Source organism: Megascapheus bottae, chromosome 5, assembly GCF_031878675.1.
Source record: "Megascapheus bottae isolate mThoBot1 chromosome 5, mThoBot2.hap1, whole genome shotgun sequence".
Lineage (NCBI taxonomy): Eukaryota > Metazoa > Chordata > Mammalia > Rodentia > Geomyidae > Megascapheus > Megascapheus bottae.
The window spans coordinates 64,318,680-64,345,898 of record NC_143513.1 but is presented as its reverse complement, the minus strand read 5'-3'; the positions used below and the strand labels follow the sequence as shown (position 1 = coordinate 64,345,898).

The 27,219-nt window shown below is 34.7% G+C and overlaps 1 protein-coding gene across 1 annotated transcript in view; it reads left to right on the top strand.

Moving 5' to 3' along the window:
- Wasl (WASP like actin nucleation promoting factor) overlaps positions 1-27,219 on the top strand; it is a 48,957-nt gene that overhangs the window by 3,362 nt on the left and 18,376 nt on the right. Inside the window, exons 2-4 of the mRNA XM_090333229.1 lie at positions 24,084-24,218; positions 26,256-26,342; positions 26,683-26,779. Coding sequence (XP_090189355.1) covers positions 24,084-24,218; positions 26,256-26,342; positions 26,683-26,779 — 319 coding nt within the window. The remainder of the gene's footprint in view (positions 1-24,083; positions 24,219-26,255; positions 26,343-26,682; positions 26,780-27,219) is intronic.

The window sequence follows — 27,219 nt, the reverse complement described above, 5'->3', positions numbered from 1 at the left end:
AAAGTACCTACCTTAGAGGGATGATACCCCAGAGTTCAAATTCCATTACTTGCAAAAACAGTAACATTAAAAAAACCCCAACAATGAAGACTCCCATGTAATTTTAGTACAGCGTTTATCTGGCCTTTTAAAATACCATGGTGCATTTCAAAACTGTTAAGAGGAAGATACAGATAAGGAATTACTGTATCAAAGTAGGGAACAGAGATCAGATTTGACTTTTAGAATTTGGGGAAAAGGTGAGGAGATTGAAGATTTTGCGAATGGAAACAAAGGAGATCAGATGGGTGTTTATAGAAGTCCAAGTGAAATATGATAAGGGCCTGAATTAAATAGTTGGAATGGGAATTAAAATATAATTCAAAAGAAATTACTTCAATCAGAACTCAGTCCTACTTGGACATAGAAGGACATGTGGGAATTGTATAGTAAAGCCTAGCCTTACAAGCCCGAGCAGAAAAGTATGTAGAAACAGACATATCTCATTAATTGGATGTTAGTGAGACTGGTAATTGGTTTGGTAGAGGAGGAGAATCATTAAGTAAATCCAATGTTTTTCTAAATAGTTTTATTTTAATTGGAGGTTCATTTGAAGTTATACGTTATATATAAGTATGTGTCAGAAACTTTTATTGTGGTTAGGAGTTCTGATGTTGTTCCTTATGTAATAGTAACTTTTTATTTTTTCCATCAGTCTTGGGGCTTGAACTCTGGGCCTGGGCATTGTCCCTGAGCTCTTCAGCCCAAGGCTACTGCCCTACTTCTTGATCCACAGTGCCACTTTCAGTTTTCAAATGGTTAATTGGAGATAAGAGTCTTATGTTCTTTAGTGCCCAGCTGGCTTTGAACCACAATCCTCAGATCTCAGCCTCCTGAGTAGCTAGGATTACAGGTGTGAGTCACTAGTGCCTGGCTCCAAGTAGAGTTTAATATGTGTAATCCTGACAAATAAATTAGGAAGTACAGCTTTAATCTAGTCCTCTCCAGTCATCTCTGATCTGAAAGATTGGGATTGATAATGTTGACCATTATCCCTGCCATATTTTTTTTCAAGATTGATACTTAAAATTTTTACTAATTAACTTTAATCTTCATTTTCTTTGCTTTTTTTAAATCTTTATTTTCTTTAATTCCTCAACATTTGTTTTACCTTGTTTTAATTCTTTAGTTAAATCTTGCTTGTCTTCTCACTTCATACACAGTTTTGGGAATTCAATCTTATGTCTTGGTCATTCTTTATAAATTTATAACATCTTATCACCGATGCATAGGTACTTTTTGATTGACTTCAGGTAAAATTTCCAGTTTCTAATGCAGAAGATATCTGGACTTTTGGTCTTCATTTTATGTAGAGAACAAATTGCTTTAATTCTGTTGCTGAGTTACCATAGTTGGTAGCAAAGCTAGGGCTGACAATGTATTTCAGTTTAAATAGTAAAGAGAGAAAATCAAGTTGACTTGGTTGAAATATACAAAGTTGAAAAGTTACTCTTGTCTACAATGGAGAAAAGTTACTCTTGTCTACTATGGAGGAAGATTCACAAGCATTCAAAGAGGATGGATTAAGAATGGGTTAAGAGGGCTGGGAGTTTGGCCTAGTGGTTAAAGTGCCTGCCTAGCATGCACAAAGACCCGGGTTCGATGCCTTGGTACCACATACATACAAAAAAGCCGGAAGTGGTGCTGAGGCTCAAGTGGTAGAGCTCTAGCCTTGAGAAAGTCCAAGGACAGTGCTCAGGCCCTGAGCTCAAGCCCAGGACTGGCAAAAAAAAAAAAAGAATGGGTTAAGAATCCTGTTCTTGGCCAGTTTACTTTGTAAACAATGTTAACCTTAATGTATATGCTTATAAAATGGGTTTAGGAAATAATTTCAAGGAATTATTATTCCTTGAAAAGGAATAATGTAAAGCACTTAAGGATACTTATAAATTATACTGGGAATTTAAAGAAACATGTGAAAATTTTTATTAATATTATTCAGATTAACATTCAGTTTAAATTTCCCATTATTGACAGAGATTTCAAAGTAAATTTGAACTCTGAATTGTGTTGTTTTGATTTGGGTAAACCAACTTAAAGTCAGTTAAGTATAGTATAAATCAGGAACTGTATAAGTGTAAAGAATAGTAGAAGTGTGAAGGAATAGCTTGAATAAATCTATCAGGGAGTTTTTTTAAAGCCTCTGAACCATGCGACCCTTATTCTGCTGCTTTGTGCCATCTTATTTTCCTTTCTGTTATGAATAGTAATAGGGTTTGCTTTTTTAATTTAAAATAAACTGTTAAAAACATCTTAATGTGAAAACATTACCTATGAACAATGATAAATTGTCAAGTCTGTAAAAAATAAATGTCTGTAGTTAGGACATTCATAATTGTGTACATTAGTCTCAGCCTACTCAAGTGTTAGCTGAAGGACTGAAGGGAAAGATAGGCTCTACTTTTACTGCTGCTAAGTAACTTCAGCATTTAGTCTTGGCTAAAACATTTTTTTTGGGGGGAGGGCAGTCCTGGGCTTGGACTCAAGGCCTGAGCACTGTCCTTGGGTTTTTTTCTCAAGGCCAGAGCTCTACCACTTGAGCCACAGCACCACTTCTGGCTTTTTCTTTTTTTTCTTTTTTCACCAGTCTTGGGCCTTGAACTCAGGGCCTGGGCATTGTCCTTGGGCTTTCTCAAGGCCAGAGCTCTACCACTTGAGCCATAACACCATTTCTGGCTTTTTTCTACATATGTGGTTCTGAGCATTCAAACCTGGGTCTTTGTGCATGCTAGGCAAGCACTCTACCACTAGGCTAAACTCCTGGCCTTCTCCCTTTTTTTCTATGTATGTGGTACCAAGGAATTGAACCCGGGTCTTGGTGCATGCGAGGCAAGCACTAGGCCAAACTCCCAGCCCCTAAAGCATGATTTTTAAAGTCTATATAAAAACCGCTTAGAGTTTCCAAAGAAATGTGTAGTTGTAGTAGTCTCATTTAATTTCTGTGCACATTCCACAGATTTCAGTGAATTATTTTAATGGGTATATGATGGTAACTTTTTCTAGTTTGAATAGAAAAGTCTATGTTAAAAAAGCACATAGGTTTGAGGTTTATTGTGTATTATTTTGTCTTGTCTAGTGGGCACAGGTTTGCTCTCTTTGATAAAATGCCAGCATTGTTAATGAGCTTTCTACTGTAAAAGCTTTGGAAATAAAACAGGTTTATGCATAGTAATTCATAGTAATACAATATACATTGTTTATAATTCTTACTAGCTTATGAACAATAACTAAATTTTAAGTGTTATTTAGTAATTAGATACTTAGTATATTGGACTATTCATTTATACAATGTAACAAATACATTCCTTTTTTTATTTATTGTATCTGTGTCAACTTTCCTGGTCCTTAAGATTATATTGCTATAATGGCAGTATACAAGAATCTGTTGTAGATCCATTATCCCTTTTTAGGATCCAAAATAATCATTGTAGGTTTATGGCTGAAGAGATAAATCTAGAAAAGATCCCTTTAGAAAGTAGGATCAAATGAAAGATATATGCAAATTACATCTTAATTACCACATCTGTTAGTTTTAGTAGTGAATTTTTAAACTTATTTTATAACTTGAATATTCATGAAGTTATACTTTTAGATTTGAAGAAGTTAAAACAGATTAGACATGAAATTGTCAGAACCATACTCAGAATTTTAAAAATTTAAGTAAAGTGCTCTCAACAATTTATCAATAACATTGCGTATTGAATACTTCTTAAGTATGTAACAATATCCCTGTATTGTAGAGTACAAGTAGTTAGGTAGAAAGAAAGAATAAGGCTTTACTCCTCAGTTGATTGTTTCATAGCTATGAAGAAAGATGCACACTGCAAAGCCAGAGTGTGCTAGATATTTGAATGATAAAGGAGAGGTAGATATACCATTGTGAATTTGGTACAACATTGTAAAGATATTTAATGATAAGAACTGAAGTTGTCTAGAAATTATTGTGGGGCAGTGGAACAACTTAATTCAGATATATAGAAAATATGTAAAACATCCTTGAAGTAAAAAAAGAAAAAAGTGAATAAAGTCATTGTAGATACAGAAAAGACTGGACTGGTTAGAATTGGGAATGGCATTGTTTTGGGGAAACAGTAGGCCATACATTTGTAGGGTGAATTAACCCCTTAAACTTAATTGGATATTGTTCCCTAGATGGCAATGATCCACTAGGATTTTTGAATAAAGAAATTTCAAGATAGGATTTAGAGATGAGGAAAATCAGAAGTTATTTTCATCTCTTATTAGAAATAATCTCTCACTAGAAATAATTATAAAGCTCCTCTTTCCCCTGCCTCTTTTTTTAACTCATTATCTTAACAAACTTTTGCCCCGGCTAAGGAACGTGAATTATAGCAGCATCTGTTAATGAAAGGAATAAGTCATAAGTCTGTTGTTCATAGTACATAGTACCAGTTACTTGACACCATTTCTTCTTTTTTTAAATATATTTTTATTGTAGTTAATAAAAGGGTTACATGATATTTGCCAGGTAGAAGGTGCATTAATTCACATATATTGATACCCTTTCACATGTCTTGGTCTCCATTACCCTCCCCTCCACCACCACCATCACCACCACCCCCCTCATCTTCGCTTTCCCCCCTTCTCTATCCAATTTCAAATAACCAAATATAAATAAATCCGATATATCAGATAACAAAGTGAGGTACTGTAACAATATGAGATAACCAAGGGATAGCAAAAGAGATGAGAGATAACATAGTACACTAAGGACAATAATCATTCATTATATGGCTTTTGTTTCAATATCCTGGCGGTCTTTTCAATTAGCTTCATACTATATGGCCTTATGTATCAAGGTTTTGCTCTATTGCAGATCTCTGCTAGGGGAGCCCAAGGTTTCTACTGATTATGACAAATGAGGGAAACCATTGAGCCTAAGTTCCTTTGAGTCTGGCTTACTTCACTTAATATATATCCACACCTCAGAAAATTGAATCACTCCAAAACTAATCTCCAAAGTAACAACCATCCCATTAAAAGATGGGCCAAAGACTTAAAGAGAGTCTTCTCTGAAGAAGAAACAAAAATGGCCTATAGACACATGAAGAAATGCTCAACATCTCTGGTCATAAAAGAAATGCAAATCAAAACAACTCTAAGATTCCACCTCACTCCAGTTAGAATGGCCAGGATCAGGAAAACGAATAACAACAGATGCTGGAGGGGATGTGGCCAGGAGGGATCACTACTACGCTGTTCGGGAGTGCAAACTCGTTCAACCACTATGGAAAGCAGTATGGCAGTGCCTCAAAAGGCTAAACATAGAGCTCCCCTATGACCCAGCAGTTCCACTACTTGGCATTTACCCAACCATCCAGAAACAAGGGCATACTAAATCCACTACCACAACAATGTTCATTGCAGCATTATTCACCATAGCAAAAATATGGAACCAACCTAGATGTCCCTCAGTTGATGAGTGGATCAACAAGTTGTGGTATTTGTACACAATGGAATTGTATGCTGCTGTCAGAAAAAAACGGCATTGCCCCATTTGTTAGGAAATGGAAAGTCTTAGATACCATTTCTTCTATCGGGTCAGGTCTGGTCTTTGTACAACCAACATATTCCTGCAGGCAGGCACTACCAGTAAGTGAAATCTAGTAGTTGTTTCTATACTAGATGCTAGAAAACACTCTGAAGAAATTTTGGCAATACTCAGTTTTGTGAATTCAAGAGAAAAACCAAACCTATGGAAAGGCCTAAAAATTAGGAGCTATAGGAATCCAGTTTTTTGGAATAGCATTCATTTTGAGGTGCGAAAGTGTGGTGTGTGAAGGTGGTGATTGAGATTACCTTGGGAACCTATGTTTGATGTGGAGCATTTGGAAGAATGCATTTTGAAAAAGAGTATGAAAGTTGTATTAGGTTTATCATTCTACAGCAATCACAATATCTTTTGTAGAGTTGCATGTCTACTTATACCTATTTATTATGACTATTACCAATTTTATTTTTGATTATATGAAGTTATACAATTTATTGACTGATGTGAATGGGTTAAAAAGGACATAACTGAGTAAACAACTAGTAATATATTTAAACTCAGTCATATATCATTTAAACACATTAGTCTAAACTTGTATATTAAGAAGATAGGTATTGCCAAATTGCATTTTAAATGAAGATTTAACGAGTCAGCCCTTTGTAAATGTTAATTCATCATCCATAATTAGGCATTTTTTGATTCAACTAACTAAATAAAAAATATTCAGAGAAAGTAATATCTGTCCCGAACCTGTCTTTATCCTCTTGGCATTGTAGTATAACAGAAATTTCCGCAACGTTTGCATTATTTTAGACAATGTAGATAACTCACAGATGATTTAGAGGATATGGGAGGATGTGTCAAGGTTAGATTCAAGTACAGCAGCATTTTATATAAGGGACTTGGTTATTCCCAGCTACAGTATTTTGGTAGTCCAGAAGCAACCTTCATAGGTACTGAGGCATTAGTACAAGTGCTGCCTACATAAAGAAAGATGAAGTAGTTAAATTTGTGCTAGACCATACTGATTTTAGAGCAAAGTATTACCAGGAACAGTGGAGATAACCTCATAATAACAAAAGGGCCAGCATATCAAGAGACTAAAACAAATTGTGTTTACATACTTAATAAAGGCAAAATGAGGTAAAAAAAACTTCAGTACACAAAAAATCAGTAAGGATATAGAAGAGTTACACAAGACTTACTAACATAAAAAGACTTTTTTTTTTTTCAAAAAAAAGTTTAAAAAACCAAGATATATCCACTTGCTTCTCCGAAAAACTAATCAGTAGGGCCGGGAGTTTGGCCTAGTGGTTAAAGTGCTTGCTTAGCATGCGCGAAGACCCGGGTTCGATTCCTTGGTACCACATACATACAAAAAAAGCTGGAAGTGGTGCTGAGGCTCAAGTGGTAGAGCTCTAGCCTTGAGAAAGTCCAAGGACAGTGCTCAGGCCCTGAGCTCAAGCCCAGGACTGGCCAAAAAAAAAAAAAACTAATCAGTATATGATCCCTTACAGATACATATACTTCAAAAGAATGAGAAAATCAAACCACTAACAAAACTTTGTATGGAACCTAGCCTAATTATACCAGATGTCCAAGATGTGACAATTATTTTCACTTGTCTGTGTTATACATTTGTGTATGTTATATATATATTTTAAACTAATATAACTATTTTGTACTTTAGAGAATGACTTGAAAGACATGACTAGTACATGAAAAATGATTATAAAAAAACTACAGGGAAATAAGACTTGGTAATCAATTTATAATAGTTGTTTCCAACAGGAAGCCCCAACATGTCATTTGTTCCTAAACTAACCTACAAATCCAACAGTATTATAAATCAAGGCAACTATTTTCTGAAGAAAGGAAAGGAAGATACATAATTTAAAAAAAATACTAAGTATCTTTAATATTTAGTACACAAAAGACAATTAAGTATCAGCACATTAGCCAGAAAATACTGAAGATTAATAAGGAACTTAACTCTGAACATCCTATATTATCACTATGAAGGTATGCTAATTAAAATTGTATACTTGCCAAGAACATACACAAATGAAAGAAACAGAAGAGAATGTTCAAAAATAGGTCTGAGAGCAGCTGCTTACTTAGAACATTAAAAGGTAACATTTCATATAGGTGGGAAAAATCAACTGTTACATAAATGATGTCAGAGTGAGTAGCCAATAATTGTAAAAGTAAAGCTGTGTTGCTCCTAGGTATCCAGTGTTACTTCAGGAAGATTATAAAGATTAATTGTTCAAAATAATACCATAAATATACTAGGACAATGTTAATACTGCAATTCTACAGTAGGAAAATACCCCCCAAAATTTAACATAGCAGACCATTGTATTTAATAACTATATACAAATTTGAAATCTGTACGATGACTACACTACCAAAGTACTGTTATTAAGATAAACAATTATCCAAAATGCTACATGATATAATATCTATAACACATCAGGCATCCATCCAGATCATTAAGAAAAATACAACAAATACTGTTATTTTAAGATAAAAATTATCCAGAATGCTACATGATATAATATCTATAACACATCAAGCATCCCTCCAGATCATTAAGAAAAATACAACAAATGTATGGAAAATATTCTAAGAAAAGGAATTAGTAATCTAAAAAGCAAATATACAACAAATAGATTTATAACATGTAAAATATAACATGAGAGGTTCAGTCTCACTGAAAAACCACAAATTCATAATATTTTTTGACAAGAAAAATAGGTATTTTTTTTGTTTGACCATAGGCAGGTCATTCTTTTTTTAATTGTAATGTATAGAGGGGTTACAGTGCATTTCTTCTCACACATTGATATCCCTTCTCATGTTTTTGTCCCCATTTCCCTCCCTCCACCCCTCCCAGTCATCTTGTTTTCCCCTTTCCCTTTCTTATTTCAAATAAATAATGTATGTACAATATGCCAGGTAACAAAGTCAGATACTGTAACCATATGAGGATAACCACAGGGCAACAAAAGAGAAGAGAAATAACATAGTACATTAAGAACAACAATCACACAGGATAGAGCTCTTGTTTCCATATCCTGAAGATCCTTTCATTTAGCCTCATCCTGAATGGCCTTATGTATCTTAAGTTTTGCCCTATTGCAATCCTCTTCTAGGAGAGTCCTAGGTATGTACTAGTTATTACAAATAAGGGAAACCATTAAGCCTATGTTCCTTTGGGTCTGGCTTACTTCACTTAATATGATTTTTTCCAAGTCTTTCCATTTCCTTTTAAATGGGGCAATGTCATTCTTTCTGATGGCAGCATAGAATTCCATTGTGTATTAATACTGCATCTTCTTGATCCAATCATCTACTGAGGTGCATCTGGGTTGGTTCCATATCTTTGCTATGGTAAATAGTGCTGCAATGAACATTGGTGTTCTAGTGGATTTAATATGTCCTTGTTTCTGGATGATTGGATAAATGCCAAGGACTGGAATTGCCAGGTCATAGGGGAGCTCTATGTTTAGTCTTTAGAGAAATCACCATACTGTTTTCCATAGTGATTAGAGTTTACAGCCCCACCAACGGTGTAGTAGTGATCCCTTCTGGCCACATCCCCACCAGCATCTGTTGTTATTACATTTCTTGATCATGGCCATTCTGACTGGAGTGAGGTGGAATCTCAAAGTTATTTTGACTTGCATTTCTTTTATGGCCAGAGATGTTAAGCATTTCTTCATGTGTCTATAGGCCATTCTTATTTTTTCTTCAGAGAAGTCTCTTTGTAAGTCTTTGGCCCATCTTTTAATGGGGTGATTGTTTCTTTGAAAAAATATGTATGTTTTTAAAGCAGCACAGAAAACAATTCAAAGAATTTTTAGATTTTCCATATCCCCTTTCCCTCCTCTAGTTTTGAATATTAAGTTTAGTGTGATAAAATTAGTGTAGGATTGAATGCCATTAATGGTATGCATTAATTTTATCTGTCTTATATAGTCTTACTGGTTTTGGTTTTCACAAATGGGCACTGTACCCACTGTTAAAATAACATACAGAAGAGTGCCCATTGCTCTACATACTCAATCTTCCCTTCTCCACAAACCTAATATCCACTATTTTTTTTAACATTCTCTATTATTTTGCTTTGTCCATAGTGTCATATAGTTGTAGTTTGGCCTTTATGGACTGGCTCCCTGTTTTTGCTGTTCCATCTTCCCCACCAGCCAGTGTTTGGAATTTTAGCCAGATTATTAGTTTCTGTTGTGTCTCAGTCTTTTCATTTGCTGTATGATGTTGAACATCTTTGGGGATCTATAGATTTTGGAGTGTACATGGTATTTGTATTCCACATTATTTGCCTTTTTTTTTTTTCATGGTTGGAGTTTGTTGGCAGTTGACCACAGGATCTCATGAATGTTCCTGTGATTTTTTTTTTTTTTTCCCCAAGTTCTGGGGTTTTTGACTCAGGGCCTGAGCACTGGCCTTGGATTATCTGAAGACTAGAGCTCTACCACTTGAGCCACAGCACCACTTCTGGCTTTTTCTGTGTATGTGGTACTGAGGAATGGAACCCAGAGCTAGATTGCTAGGCAAGCAAGATTAAGAAGTCTTAATCTAAGTGCTTTATTAGATAAATGTTTTAAAGTTATCTTCTCAGTCTGCAGCTTTTCATTAGCCTTCTACACAAGTTTTAAATTTAATGAAAGTCCACTTTATGTATTTTTTCATGAAACATGTTTTTACTCTGATGTGTAAAATGTCATATCTACTTCAAGGTTACCTAAATTTTCTTTTCTTTTTTTTTTTTTTTTTTTTTTTTTTTTGCCAGTCCTGGGCTTGAGCTCAGGGCTTGAGCACTGTCCTTGGACTTTCTCAAGGCTTGAGCTCTACCACTTGAGCCTCAGCACCACTTCTGGCTTTTTGCTATGTATGTGGGGTACCGAGGAATCGAACCCAGGTCTTCATGCATGCGAGGCAAGCACTTTAACCACTAGGCCAAACTCCCGGCCCCTAAATTTTCTTTTATATTATCTTCCATTAATGTTACAGCTGTGCATTTGACAGCCTTGATCTTAATTTCCAAATGTGAGGTTTCTGTGTAGATTTTATCTTCGAAATTCTTATACGAGTGTATTCAAGGTTTTTTTTTTTGTTTATTCTTCTTCCATTTGTTGATAAGATTGTCCTTCTCCCTTATCTTTGCTTCTTCTTTTTTTTTTTTTTTGCCAGTCCTGGGCTTGAGTCCTTGGACTTTCTCAAGGCTAGAGCTCTACCGCTTAAGCCTCAGCACCACTTCCGGCTTTTTTCTACGTATGTGGTACCTAGGAATCGAACCTGGGTCTTCATGCATGCTAGGGAAGCACTTTCACCACTAGGCCAAACTCCCGGCCCTTTATCTTTGCTTCTTGATCAGCAGTCATTTGACCATTTTGTATCATGTTCCACTGGGCTTTTAATCTCTTACTGCTACTGTACCATCTTCAAAATGATTGCTTTATAGTAAGTACACTTGAGGTAAGGTGGTTGCCAGTCCTTTGACACTGTGTTTTGTTTTTTACTATTTACATGGTGAATAGTCTTGAGTCTGGATCTGTGGATCTTGTTATTGCTTTTTCTTTTCATACAAACTTTAGAATCACTTGTTGATACTCATAAAATAACTTGCCAGGGCTTCCCCTCTCTTTCCTCCTCTCTCCCCCAGCTATTCTTGGGAAATGAACTCAGGGTCTTGAGCTTGCTAGAGAGTGCTAAAGGAGGCTTTAGTTTGGCTTTCCCACATATGCATACCTGGTTCCTTGATCAGATTTACACCCTCTGTCTCTCTTCCTCTCTCCTTGCCCCAAACTGGTCTTTTAACAAGCTTATTTGTTCTTTCACACATGAACATTAAGCATTTCTCTCCATTCCCATTATACTTTCATTTTAATAAGTATATTGTAATTGTTCACAGAAATTTCACAATATTTCACACATGTGTATTCAGTACTTCAATCCGATTGATCCTCCTTATTTTCATGTTCCCCATCCCGACTTACCCTGTATTCTTCAATAGCTTTCAGTGAATCTCATTTTCAGTGTTCATCTAAATTTCTCTTCCCCCTTCCAAATCACTCAGTACCATAATTAAATATTTCACATGCATACAGGCATATACATACATATATACACATACATATATCTTTACATATATTTTTCTCATTTAGGTCTGGCATCTGTTATGAGAGAAAACTTGCCGCCTTTGTTCTCCTTAGCCTGCCTCATTTACTTCTGTTTCATGATGATATATTCTTCGCTTTGCTACAAAGGAAATAATAATCTGTGGTTAAATAATACTCTGTTGTGTATATATACAATATTTTCTTGAACCATTCATCTGTGACAGTATTGTAAGCTGTTTTCATAGCTTGGTTGTTTTTTATAGTACTGCCAGGCAGTTACAGTTTCAAGTACTTCTATTATATCCTGACATATACACCCAAGAGTGGTCATATGGTAGATTTAAGGTTTTTTACTAGTCTGTTTTTAGTTTTTTAAAAAACTTCCATACTGATATTCATAGTGATGATCATACTGTAATCCTAGCTGTAATAGTGGTAGTGATATGATAGTAGCTTAGTGGTTATCATATTGTCATAGCTTCCATTCCATCAACAGAGTATAAAGTCCTTCCTCCCCAAACACTCACACATGTACACACACAGTTGTGTTTCCATTAGGGTCTTGCTTTTGCCTGATGCAACCTTTGGCATAATCCTCCTGCCATCTGTGTGGGGGTGATCACAGACAGGTACTACCATGTCTGTATTTGTTGAGATTGGCTCTTCGAAACTTTAACAAGGGTGACCTCAAGCTGCAGTCTTTGCCCCATCCTCTTCCTCTTTCCCCAAATGGCAGGAATTATAAGCATATAACATTACTCCAAGCTACTTACTAGAACTTTGAATGGGGTTTTGTTCAATCTGTAGATGAATTGATAAAAAATTGACAACAGCACTGATACTTGATACACACGAACTATCTATTATTTATATCTCTGATTCTTGATACTTGATAAGAGTTTTAACTAGGCTTGCCAGTCTTCCTCACTTTTGACATTACAATGTCTTATTAGTTTTGAAAATTATTTCTTGATTTTCTATATATATATTTATGTCATCTATGAAGGAACATGTTTTTTTTTAAAATCTTTATTGTAAAAGTGATGTACAGAGGAGTTACAGGAACACAAGTGAGGTATTGAGTGCATTTCTTTTTGTACAGTGTCATTCTCTCCCACATTTTCTCCCAGTTGAACAAAGTTTTATTTCTTCCTTCCCAGTTTATTCATTTTAGAATATTCTATTTGTTTTCATTGTCTAGGACTTCTTGAATGGCATTAATTAGTATAGACTAATATTGCTTTGTTCATAGTATTAGGAAATTAAAATATTTAATCTATGTTTTAACCAGTAAGTATGATATTAATTGTAGAGTGTTACTCTGTATATGTATATTTGTGTGTGTTTATGTGTAAGCAACCAGAGATCAAACCAACTCTGCATACATGCCCGAACACAGTGCTCTAAAACTAAACCCCCAGCATAGGTTATTTATATATTATTATTTTTTATTGTCAGGATAATGTATAGAGGGGTTACAGTTACATTCATCAAGAAGTGGGTACATTACTTCTCAAACCTTGCTACCTCTTCTCATGTTTTTGTCCCTCTTTCCCTCCCTCAACCCCCTCCCAATCATCTTGTTTTCCCCCTTATTTCAAATAAACCATTAAACGTATATACAATATACCAGATAACAAAAGTCAGATACAGTAATCACATGAGATTAACCGTAAGGGGAAAAAATTTACAGATTTCTTTTAATCAGCTGGAGAAAGCTCTGCCTCTACTCTTGAATTTTCATCATGAATGAGTAATGAATTTCATTGAATGTTTTTGTTTGCGTCTATTATGTGATCATTTTACTTTTAACTCAATATGATGGCTTACATTGATGATTTTTGAATTTTGAACCAAATGCACATTTTTTGAATAAATTCCACTTGCTGGTGTTTGTAAGTGTTCTGTGTTACTGTTGGGTTTTTATAGGGAATTTTTGCATCTGTATTCATGAACGATTACTACTTTATTTTTTCACATGAACATAACATCTTCATTTAAATTTCTAGGTATTTATTTTTCTATGCTATGTTAAGTGGCTGTTGACCTTTTTTGTTATTGTTAAGTGCTATATATAGAATTATACTGTGCTGACCTCTGTCTCCCAACCTTGAAAAGAATTCAGTAGTTAGTGAAGTAGCTTTTCTTAGATTCTGTATTTTTTTTCCTGACACAACCGTGAATAATGAAGTTTTCCTACTTCTTTTCTCATCTTCATGTCTTTTTCCTTATTGTCTTTGCCTTATTGAACTTCTTGTACAATGTCAAATCCTAAGTAGAATGAATTTTGATATTATGGGGAAAAGTAAGATTTAAATGTTGAGCTATCTTTGCATTCCAGAATAAAACCCAATTGATATGATTATTTCTTCAGACTTGTTTATATTTTAAAGTTTGTACATCCGTACTTATGAGGGCTGTTGTTCTAAGACTTTATTATTTTTTTGTCAGCCATGGGACTTGAACTCTGGAAAGACTATTATAATACCTTTTGAACAACAAAAATAATGTTGGCTTTAAAGGATCACTAAACATATTCATCAGCTCTCTAGTAACATGTAATTGTGAAATTTATCTGTGTATCTCCCTTTCTTTTGACTAAAATTAATTTTTAGAAATTCTTCCAGACATAAAGTGGAGTTATAATTTGTTGTTGTTGGTGGTGGTGGTGGTGGTTGTCACTGGGACTTGAGCCCTTCAGCTCAAGGCTACCACCCTAATCCTTGAGCCACAGCCCCACTTCTGGTTTTCTAGTGTTACTTAGAGATAAAAGTCTCTTGGTCTTTAGTGCCTGGCTGGCTTTGAACTGAGATCCTCAAATCTCAGCCTCCTGAGTAGCTAGGATTACAGGCATGAGCTACCATGCCTGACCTTGGAGTTATAATTTTTATTTTAGAGAAGGAATTACAATCCCATCTCCCCTGTTTAGAAACCAAGAGGACATCAAATTTTAATACTTCCTGCATCAGGGCATACAATAAAGCTAAGGTGAGCCATGCAACTTACATGAGTGATTGCAAAGTATCTGTTAATTTCCTCATATATGATGTTAATCCTTTTTGGACTGATACGTAAGTAAGAAAATAGCGGTCTCAAGAAAGTGGTTTGCTTTTGGTTTTTGTTTTGTTTTGTTTTTAGTTTTGTTTTTTGCCAATCCTGAGGCTTAAACTCAGGGCCTGGGCACTGTCTTTGGGCTTTCTCAAGGCTAGCACTCTACCAAACGAGCCACAGCACCACTTCTGAATTTTTCTGTGTATGTAGTACTGAGGAATTGAACCCAGGACTTCTTGCATGCTTGGCAAACACTATCAATACACCACACTCTAAGCCCTACTTTTCAGTTTTAGAAATATCACCCAGTCAGAAATTAAAATAGAAATTTTTCAGAAGTGTAAATGCTATTTAAAATTTCCTAAGCTTTGTCATATTTGTATATCTTTATATTTCAAGTTTACTGCCTTCTTTAATGATTAGGACCTTATGTTTAAAAGTTTTAAGAGTTCTTGCTATGTAATTTTTTGACCCAGGAAACTTCAAACTTGGAGGTACTTAATATTTACCTAGCAATTAAGTAGGAAATTGAATTTGTATACAGTGTATGTGCTATAGCAGTGTGTAAAGAAATGCCATATTGTCTGTTTCTAAGACTGACTTGAAATGCAAGAAATGATTGTTTTAGTAAATCTTGTGTTCTGAAACTTATATCCTGTTTCTGTACTTATCTGACTCAGATGGCCTTTGGAAATTGATGTGAAGTACAGATTGTTTCGAAAAATGTTGACTTTACTGTGCAGTTTGTATTCCTAATCTTTACTACTATCTCCCCCAACCTTTGATATAAGGGAGGCTGTGATAGAGCAAATTCCTGTGGTTTATGGCATTTGAAGTGTTGGGAATAGAGAATCCATATAAACACATGTTTTTCAGCATAACATATAGATTCATTACTATAATGAAGTACCAAAAAGAGAAACGTTATTCTTTCAAAATAATTCTAGTACTACAGATTAGTAATTTCTACCATCTGTGGATTTCAGATCATTTTGATAACATAGCAGTAATCTATATTTTAAGAATACACACGTTTTGAATTTACATCAGCAAATGAGTGAGTCCAAATGTGACTGCCGTGGCTAAGCAACTGAAGTTTTTAACTTTATCTGAATTTGCACAACTCAGTGTGGCTAGTGACTATTTGATTAGTGAGTCCAGCTTGAGAATATAGAAAGGAGACCTAAATCTAATAGCATCTGGTATTTTCTTGTTTGCACTCTGTGCCACAGACATTAACGCTTAATAGCATTGTAAAAGTTTGACTCAAAGTAACATAGCTCCCAAATAATTTTTACATTTAATAAAAATAAAGCATTTGTCATTAAATATATCCATGGATTCTAAAAGTCACCCTTTTTACTTATCTAGAAAATGATCAGTTTTCTGTTTCTGCTTTTATAGTATATAATTGATGCTATAGACAAACTTACATAAAATCCTCACATTTTCCCTCTAGTTATCTGCATTTCTGATTTGTTAATGGTAGAGGAGTTTTAAAAGGAAGAGGAAATATGGTATACCTTATATTTCCATTCACTTCACTGCTTCCTCTGAACTTTGTGAGGGCTGCATGTGGACATCTAATTTTGCATGCTCCTTGAATTTCAGTGATGATAACTGCAAATAGAAATACTGATTTATAAAGGATATAGCTAGAAAATTAGGAAGCCTACAGAATGGGAGAAGATCTTCACTTAACCATACAACAGACAAAGGCCTCATATCTAAAATATATCAACAGCTCAAAAAATTGAATCACTCCAAAACTAATCTCCAAAGTAACAACCATCCCATTAAAGGATGAGCCAAAGACTTAAAGAGAGTCTTCTCTGAAGAAGAAACAAAAATGGCCAATAGACACGTGAAGAAACGCTTGACATCTGTGGTCATAAAAGAAATACAGATCATAACAACTCTTAAGATTCCACCTCACTCCAGTTAGAATGGCCAGGATCAGGAAAACTAATAACAACAGATTCTGGAGGGGTTGTGGCCAGGAGGGATCACTACTACACTGTTGGTGGGAGTGCAAACTCATTCAACCACTATGGAAAGTAGTATGGCAATTCCTGACAAGACTATGACCCAGCAATTCCACCATCCAGAAACAAGGGCATACTAAATCCACTAGCACAGTAATGTTCATTGCAGCACTATTTACCATAGCAAAGATATGGAACCAACCCAGATGTCCCTCAGTTGATGAGTGGATCAACAAGATGTGATATTTATACACAATGGAATTCTATGCTGCAGTCAGAAAGAACGACATCACCCCATTTGTAAGGAAATGGAAAGACTTAGAAAAATTGATATTAAGTGAAGTAAGCCAGACTCAGAGGAACATAGGCCCAATAGTCTCCCTCATTGTCATAATCAGTAGAAACCTTGGGCTCTCCTAGCAGAGATTTACAATAGAACAAAATCTAGAGACATTAGGCCAAATGGTATGACACTAAATGTAAGGACCTCCAGGATAAGGAAACAAAAGCCATGTAATGAATGACTGTTGTTCTTATGTTATCTCCCATCTCTTGGTTATCTCATATTGTTACAGTATTTCTCCTTGTTATCTGATATATTTTATGTGTGCTAACTGGTTATTTGAAATTGGATAGGGAAGGGGGGAAATCAAAATAAGCGGGGGGAGGGTGGGAGGGAAATGGAGACCATGTCATGAGAAAAAGTATCAATGTTTATGAAGTTATGCACCTTTTATCTGGTGAATGTAATGTAACCCTTCTATTAATCACACAAAAAAATTCTCATTTGTGAGTTTAGAATAAAAGTTGCCTTTACAAAGTAGCAGTATAAGCTTTTTGAGGAAGTATACAACTTTGTTCATTGAATAATTTCAATAGTTTCAAGTAATGTACATAAAAGTTCTTAAGTTTTAATGTTGAGTTTAAATTCTGTTATTTGTTTAAAAAGTAAAGAGGAAATGGTGCTGTGGCTCAAGGAGTAAGGCGGTAGCCTTGAGCTGAAGAGCTCAGGGACAGCACCCACGCCCAGAGTTCAAGCCCCCAACTGACCAAAACCAACCAAACAACAACAACAACAAAAAGAAAACTAAGAAAGTCCTTATTTTATCCTATGCATTGTACATGTGTACATATCCTATGTATTGTACATATGTAAATCAAGTAAGTTAATATATATACACACATATATATTTGGATGTGAATATATCCTTGTGACTGTCTCAATGCATGGATAATTGATAGTTGCAAAACATGGTGATAAATATGGAATACAAAGGCAGTTAATTTTGTTCATCATGATTAATTATGTCTAATAGTTCACATGGTATAAAGAGAAAGTCCTAAAGCAATCACAGACTTGGGTCTTCATTGTACCTATAGGTCATCTTTACTAGCTAAAGCTTGCTCTTTTCTTACTGTAAACCTCTGTAGAAACCTTAGCATGTTGGTGAGCAATGCTCACTTTTAATTTTTAAGGGAATGGCTTAAAAGCTACTCAGAATTCTTACTAGGTTACAGTTTCTAGGTCAAAAAGATATCTTTTCTTTTTCCAGACTAATACTTTTATGTGACTTGAATAAGTCCATTTTCTCTTTTGTGTATGTATTTGCAGATAATGTTCTATTTTTTGACAATCTAAAATATTCATATATGTAACAGTAACTCTGTATATGTAAAACAAAACATTTCTCTACCATGCCTTTGCTAGGCTTTTTCTTCCTTTACAGCACACATACACACATATAAAATTACTAAGTAGGCAATCTACTCTGTTTTGTTTCTTTTCAGACAGTTCTCTGCTTACTTAAGGCAATGCAAGTTGTTATTCTTATTCCTGCTTTTTTTTTACTGTACAAATGTTAGCACACTCTACTCTGCATTTTATATCCTGTTTTTTTTTTCATATAACAATGTATCCTGTCCATTTTTACCATTAAGTAGCCTCTCTTTTTAAAAGCAATTGTATAACCAAATTGACATATTAAATGAGTTAAGGGGGGTTTTCTTAGAAAAGTTGACTGAAGAAGTTTGGATCATATTAATCTCCTGCAGATTTGAATCTGTTTAAGATTTAAAATCCTTAATGATTTCAATAGTTTTTTTGTTTGTTTTTGGCCAGTTGTGGGGCTTAAACTCATTAGGCCTGGGCACTGTCCTTGGACTTTTCACAAGGCTAGAGCTCTACCTCTTGAGCCACAGCACCACTTCCAGCTTTTTTTTTTTTTTTTTCTTTTTTCTATGTATTTGGTACTGAGGAATCAAACCCGGGTCTTCGTGCATGCTAGCACTCTACAACTAGACCAAACTCCCGATCCCTCAATAATTTTTTTTATGATGTTATCTCTTAGCCATGGTAAATGCTTTACTGAACTCAAGTTTTATATAATAAGCTAAACTGTATATTTAAACATGTAAATAGTTTATTATTTTTACAGTGCAACATTTTCTTGTTCCAAAATTCTTCTTTAGCTTTGTCTTCAAAATTTGTTATTCTGGCCATGGTGAAACTTGACTTTTAGGGTTATTGCTAGCCAGTATTAGCTCTTTTTCTTTCATGCTGCATGTTATAGCTGATTCTGTAATGTTTCTCATCAGAAACTTATTGTCACTATTTCACATGTATTTTCTGAAAGTCTAGAAGAAGATTTATAGTACCTCTATTGTTAAGGAAACAATTTGCTTTTCTTCCAACAATTATTTTTAGTATCTCTTCCTCACCTCCTCATGAAAGTCCTAATACTGGCTATGTCAGCAACCATAAATTTTCCTATTCAAAATTTTTACTTTCAGAAATGCTTACTTCATTTCTCATTTCTTTACCTTTCTTTCTTTCTTTACCTTTCTTTCTTTCTTTCTTCCTTTCTTCCTTCCTTCCTTCCTTCCTTCCTTTCTTTCTTTCTTTCTTTCTTTCTTTCTTTCTTTCTTTCTTTCTTTCTTTCTTTCTTTCTTTCTTTCTTTCTTTCTTTCTTTCTTTCTTTCTTTCTTTCTTTCTTTCTTTCTGCCAGTCCTGGGCTTGAGCTCAGGGCATGAGCCCTGTCCTTGGACTTTCTCAAGGCTAGAGCTCTACCACTTGAGCCTCAGCACCATTGGCCTTTTTCTATGTATGTGGTACCGAGGAATTGAACCCAGGTCTTCGTGCATGCTAGGCAAGCACTCTACCACTAGGCCAAACTCCCAGCCCTATTATTTCTTTACATTTCTTATCTACCAAAATAGTTTCTAACTATAACCATGTATATAGTTTGAAACAACATACCTAACAAATCATTAGTCTATTGAATGTCTGAAGAACATTTTAGCAAGGTTCTATGAAAAGAGTAACTGCATCCGCTAGATATCTGATGATTAAAGCTGACTAGAAATACCTTTTTAGGCAAATTTACATTGCTTATCATCCTATTAGATGTTAATGCTTTCTGCTTTTTTGCCCCTTTACTTTCTTTTTCTGAAGTACTTAGGATCAACCACAGGGCATCAAGCTGTATCTCCAGCTTCCTTTTCTTCTACTTTTCTCAATTATAATTGCATAATCCATGTCTGCCATTGTGCTTGGTAAATGCAGAAATAGGACAGATACCTGGACAATATCTAGGACAATATATTCATGGAATTGAGTAGACTTAAGTGAAAAAAATTATAGTACATAATCTGTAATGAAGAGGCCCTGGCATTGTGGGAATTCGATTGTATAACCTCTATACCAGACTGCCAGGGGAACGGTATGCTTGTTTCCTTTTGGGGAACACTGGTTTTGAAGTAGTAGATTAGGAGATAGAAAAGGATAATGATTTTTTGTTTTTTTTTTTGTTGTTGTTGTTGTTTTGCCAGTCCTGGGCTTGAGCTCAGGGCTTGAGCACTGTCCTTGGACTTTCTCAAGGCTAGAGCTCTACCATTTGAACCTCAGCACCACTTCCAGCTTTTTTCTATGTATGTGGTACCGTGGAATCGAACCCGGGTCTTCGTGCATGCTAGGCAAGCACTTTAACCACTAGGCCAAACTCTAGGCCCAAGGATAATGATTTTTGAGATCATTTCTTGTGTCTTTAGCATAGAAAGTTATAGATTAAAAACATGACTGCACATACATTTAAAATACTTATGCCGTTTTCATATGAGTGACCAGACCATAAGCAGATTAGATGAGGAATAATAAAAGATAATTGAGCTGAAAAGAGAAAAATTGTGCTGTTGAGGACACAGCTTTAGCACATTTTTGTGGAAGTGAAAATGTAATTCCACAGCACAAGAATGAGAAGCATGCTGTAATTATAGGAGGCTCTCTAGACACATCTTCAGTTTTGCCTTGTTGCTATAGTTGTACCTGTCACGTAGCAATTACTTTACTTGAACAGATAGTTAAGTATTGTATAAAAACATTAACTACTATAGACTGTTGCTAGTATTGTGTTATCTTAATATTTGTTGTTAATAACCGAGTTCTATGTGTGCTAGCATTTTCTAGTCCTTCACTGCTTGTTAACTGTTCTGTAATCAAAGAAATACCTCTTTCCCTAATTACGTTTTTTTGTTGTTGTTGTTTTTGTTTTTCTGGTCAGAGACGGGGCTTGAATTCAGAGCTTGGGTACTGTCATTGAGCTTTTGAGCTCAATGATAGCACTTTGAGTCACAGCACCACTTTCAGTTTTCTCATGTTTAATTGGAGTCTCAGACTTTCTATCCAGGCTAACTCTGAACCACGATCCTCAGATCTCAGCCTCTTGAGTAGCTAAGGATACTGGTTTGAGCCACTTGGACCCAGCATTCTTTTGACTTTTTAAATAGCGTGGTTGTTAGGAAAATATAGGATAAATTTAAACTATAGAAGTTCTGAATGTTGTAATAAACTGTTACTTTGGATAGAACTCATTTTAACAAAGTCAGAGGTGATGGGAATTGTTCATTCTCTCAGACATCTTTTACTAATTGATCTAAGAAGAAAGCCAGTTATTTTCGGAATTGTCTTGTGAAAGGGGTTAAGAGTTTCACTTTTGCTTTTAAGTTTAATTTTTATAATAGTAACTTGCAGAATTAAAGATACATCTTGGTTGCTTGAGAGTTAACATAGAAAAGAAAAAGTGGTCTTTCTAAGGACAATAAGAGGGAACTCCCTTCCCAGAATACAACCTCCTTAATGCCCTTAGTTCTGGGGATGCATTTGTTGTTTCAGTTACTCAGAGCTGAAATGTCTGCGGCATGTAAGACATGACAGGCATATTCCTACAAAATTTGATACCATAGTTTTCTTTTTAATAGATTTTATGCTTTTATCCTTTATTGGGCTATCAAGAAGTAAGGTTTCTTTCTGAAGCACTTGTTCTTAGGTTGCTTTTCATTAATATCTTCTTGGTAAGGAAAGCCAAGAAGTAGCAGTGCTCTTTAGGTGTAATTACTTTAAAGGAATGGAAGGAATGTTTATTTAAAAAAATAATTAAGCTACTGTCAATCTAGAGTTCAAGGGATAGACACTGCTTTATATTATCTAGCAGCTGTGTATTAAATAGTATACATATGAGCAGTTTTTGCATTTATTATAATGAAAGGATTTAGAAGGTACTATGATCATTTTCATATTTTACCAACTTAAGTATGGCACAAATCAATGCAGGTGTGTGTGTCCACAGGTCTGGACTGAAATCAACAAGTGTTCTCTCTGTGTGTGTCTCTCTCTGTCTCTCATCCGGGGGCTTGAACTCAGGCCCTAGGCACTGTCCTTGGGCTTTCTGAAGTAAAGCAGTCTACCACTTGAGCCACAGTACCATTTCCGGCTTTTTATGTCTATGTGGTATCAAGGAAGCAAACTCAGGACTTCCTACATTCTAGGCAAGCACTCGGCCACTAGGCTACACTCCTGGCCGCATCAGCATAGTTTTATAAAATAGAAGCAAATGTTTGAGAATCTGTAAAATTGCTTATGAAAAATTGGCTTTTCTTTAGTATTAGAATAAGGTTTATAATGTTATTGCATGTCAATGTGAAAAATAATTATTTCTCAATCAGATGCATAAGTTTTTGTTTTAAAATTCTTGTAGATGTTTAGTTTTCGTTTCTGTTTCTTTACATTTATGTACACAATCAGATGCTGTTTTAGCATGTTTTAACATGTGGTCTTTCATCAAAGGGATTTTTTTTTAACCAGACCTGGGCTTGAACTCAGAGCCTGAGCACTGTTCTTGGGCTTTCTGAAGACTAGCACTCTATCACTTGAGCCACAACACCATATCCAGCTTTGTTCGGTGTATGTGGTACTGAGGAATCGAACCCAGGTACTGTGCATGCTAGGCGAGCACTCTACCACTCATTATCAAGGGGATTTTTGATCATGGAATTTCAGATATAAATAACTCATTTTAAGGGCATCAATGTTTGTGGAGTAATACACCTTCTATCTGGTGAATATAATGTAACCCTTCTATTAATTAAAATAAAATATATAAAAACTCCTTTTTTTTCTTTTGTAAATTGTTGCTTCTTGATTTCTGGTTAAAAAGTAAAGTAAGGAAAATTTTTGGTATGTAGGTTTTTAATTGCTTTTCTTTTTAGAAATACATTTTAACAGCAACATGTTTATACTAAATGTATGTGAATTACAATATAAATCTTCTTATCTGAATTTTTAAATTATTGAATCTGTTATAGGGTATCTTTATATGGAATACTGTATTTTTGGAGACCAAGAGAGTAGTCAGTAGTTTGTTCTAGCAGAACTGGGGTTGAAATGTATACTTACTAGGTATGTGCTCTGCCATGTGAGCCATGTCTCTGGGCCTTCAAATAAATTTTAATATCCTCAGTGTAACTTTTAAAATGTCCTCCCACACATCGTTTTTATCATCTTGAAAAAAAGGAAACATGATCTGTCTTGATAATGTTTAAAGTACACTAAATAGGAACTTGCTTTCAAGTTTGAGTTAAGTTAGTTCACACATTATCAATGCTTACTTGTTACTACATTTCTTAAATGTCCACATTATGAGATTATTGTGTACTATGATGATTAGAATATAGGATCTGAAGATAGATTGCCTGGGTTGCACTTTTAGCTCTGCTGTGAAAACTATCTTAAAGTATTGTGTTTAGTAAGTTATCATAGTAGCAGTATTTAAGTGGGATTAGTATTTACAAATGATTAGTACATTTCCTAATTCATTCTTACATCAGTGAATGTTAGTTGTTGCATATGTGGTTTATTATTTTAACCAGTAGTGGCTTAAAATATTAAACACCTATATTCTTCTTTCTAGAAGCCAGTATTTTAGGACCACCTTAGCTGGGTGGTCCTGTATCAGATGCAATGAGTTGGGGGTGAGTGGAATTATTTTGAAGCTAATGGCTATTAACTTCATTTTGCAGACTATGTCTTCAGCTGTGGTACAGTTATATGCAGCAGATCGGAACTGTATGTGGTCAAAGAAGTGCAGTGGTGTTGCTTGTCTTGTTAAGGACAATCCACAGAGATCTTATTTTTTAAGAATATTTGACATTAAGGTGAGTTTTATTTTTATTTCACTTCAGTTTAAGTATTTGATCTAAGTTGTAATTAATACAGATTTGTTTATCCTGTTAAAAAATGAATGAGAACGATGCTACTTTCTTTTATATATTGAAGTATACAGAATAGGAACATCTACGAAATCTAAACAAGAATACTGTGTTGTCTTCCTATCCACAGTTTTGATTTCTAGGGTTTCAGGTATCATGATAAGCCACAGCACCACAAATTTAGTAGAATATTTCTGGAATAAACTTGTAAGTTTGGGATAGCTTTTTAAATGTATATTGCTAGATTTTGGAAATTTGACTTCATTCTGTTTGTTTACATAGGAAAAATAATATACATAGGATTCATTGTGATCAAGGATTTTAGACATCCATGGAATGTTTTAGAATGTAATTCTGAAAAAAAAGAATGTAATTTTATATTTTATCTCTTCACTGCCCTATGCATTAAAGATAATATTCTTTAAATTACATTTTTTTCATCTTAGAGTTTCCCCAGTTGTTTTCTAATAATATATTGTTATCCATCTTTACTATACATAAACTTTTATCAGTATAAGTCTATTGTAGTTTTGTTTATACTGTTAATTACTTGAGCCCAGGTTTATCTCTAAAAATGCACTTGCTGCCCATTTTTCTTTATATTTTTGTAATAGATATATTTGAATTTTTATAGCTTTATGATTCTCAGTCATAAATCTATCTTGCCACAAATTATGTGCCTCTTGTAAGATATTCATCACCTAGGATTCTCTTACTATGTCTTGAAAGAAATTTTTTAGATAAGCCTCCATAGTTAACATTTGGATATGACAATAAACATAGTTGGATTTAATTACAAAAATACTAAAACTGATTCTGTAGTGTCAGTGGCTCATGCTTGTAATACTGTCTACTCAAAAGACTGAGATCTGAGAATTGCATTTTGAAGGCAATCCTGGTAGGAAAGTCCAGTCTATGATGTTATCTCCAATTAACTGCTCTAAAAAATCCAAAAGTGGAGCACTAGTCTATAGGAAAAAAAAACAAAACAAAAAACAAAAAGGCCCAAGGACAAACCCCAGGACTGTCAACCAAAAAAATATGTTAAATTAAATTAAAACTGGCAATGAATTAGGCACCAAGGGGCCAGCTAAGTTATAATCAAACTTGTTTACAGGAGCCCCAGCTTCTTTAGTGGTAAAATGGAATAATCATTGGGGTCTGGTACAGAATTATTTTATGAAGAATAAATGGAATTGAAGTTATAGAACTTTGTAAATGGGTGCTTCTTAGCATATCCTTCAGAATATCCCAAGACAGCTGACTGAAATGGCATGCTGTTGTCACATTCCTGCTTACTGTAGAGCAGGGATTCTAGGAGATAGGAGTACATCCATAGTTCTAAAGAAGTACTTTAATATTTTTCATCATCAACAAGATCTACTATTTAGAAAGAGAAAATCTTACAACTCCACTAAGAATAAAGGAATCCCATGATAGTGGGCATAATGTGTGTATAATGTATTTTACATCTTAACTGTTTGATTTAGGGAGTATTTTCCACTATATAACCTCTGTATAACTAGGTACTTCTTTAATAAAATCATTAAATTATGTGATTTTATATGCTAAACATGTATATAATACATCCTGGTTTAGGTTTTGGTGGGTTTTGGTTTTTTTTTTCTTTTGGTGGCCATGGGGCTTGAACTTCTGGGTCTGAGCACTGTCCCTGAGCACCTCAGTGGAAGGCTAGTGCTCTACCATTTTGAGCCACAGCACCATTTCTGGTTTTCTGGTGGTTAATTGGAAATAACAGTCTCATGGACTTTTGTGCCCGGGCTGACTTTGAACCATGATTCTCAGATCTCAGCCTCCTGAGTAGCTAGGATTACAGGTATGAAGCACCAGTGCCCAGCTGGTATAAGTATTTATTAACAGATAATTGCCTTAATATGTGATGCATGCTTTGTTTTACTGCTAAAGTTATGGGGGTTTTGTTGTTTTGGAAGCTTTTATTTGATTTTATTTACTTCTTTCTAGGATGGGAAACTATTATGGGAACAAGAACTGTACAATAATTTTGTGTATAATAGCCCTAGAGGATATTTTCATACCTTTGCTGGAGATGTAAGTCATTTTCCTTTATTAGTTTTTTTTACATTGTTTGCCTTATCTAGCTCTAATTACTTATAAGATCATATTGAAAGATCAAACTCAATTCACTGCTGTTTTTTGTTTTTTTGTTTCTCAAGAGTGCTGTTACCCAGCTTTTCTAATAATTATCCTCTACCTTACATTCGCAATGCTTTCCCCTTCTTGTTAATCCAAATCATAAAATAACTTCTTGTATATCAGGAAAATCAACCTTTTTTTAGAAAATATACTTCAGTTTATCATGATCATTCTTTGCTACATGCAGCTAAATTCATGTTTTTTATTGTTGTCCTTTTTATTGAAAATATTTTAGACTTGTCAAGTTGCTCTTAATTTTGCCAATGAAGAAGAAGCAAAAAAATTTCGAAAAGCAGTTACAGACCTGTTGGGCCGACGACAAAGGAAGTCTGGTAACCTCCTCTTTTTTCTTTTTCTTTTCTTTCTTTTTTTTTAAATTTAAATTTTAGTTTTTTTTATTGTATTTTATTGCCAGGATAATGTATAGAGGGGTTACAGTTACATTTGTTGGGTAATGAGTACATTACTTCTCGAACCTTTGATACCCCTTCTCATGTTTTCGTCTCCCTTTTCCTCCCCCCACCCGCTCCCAGTCATCTTGTTTCTTTTCTTTTTTTGTACATAAAATGAGCCAGCATACTCAGCTTGGAAAAAGATGTGGCTGTTAATGTACATAACATTTTATTGAAGCCCAGCTGTAACCATTGATTTGACACATTGTCAGTGACTACTGTTTTGATACAGGCAATAGTTGATGTATAGTTAATTCAGAGACCTCAAAGCTTTGTTTTACCTATTAATTTAAGAAATATTGTTGCTTTGTATAAAGAGA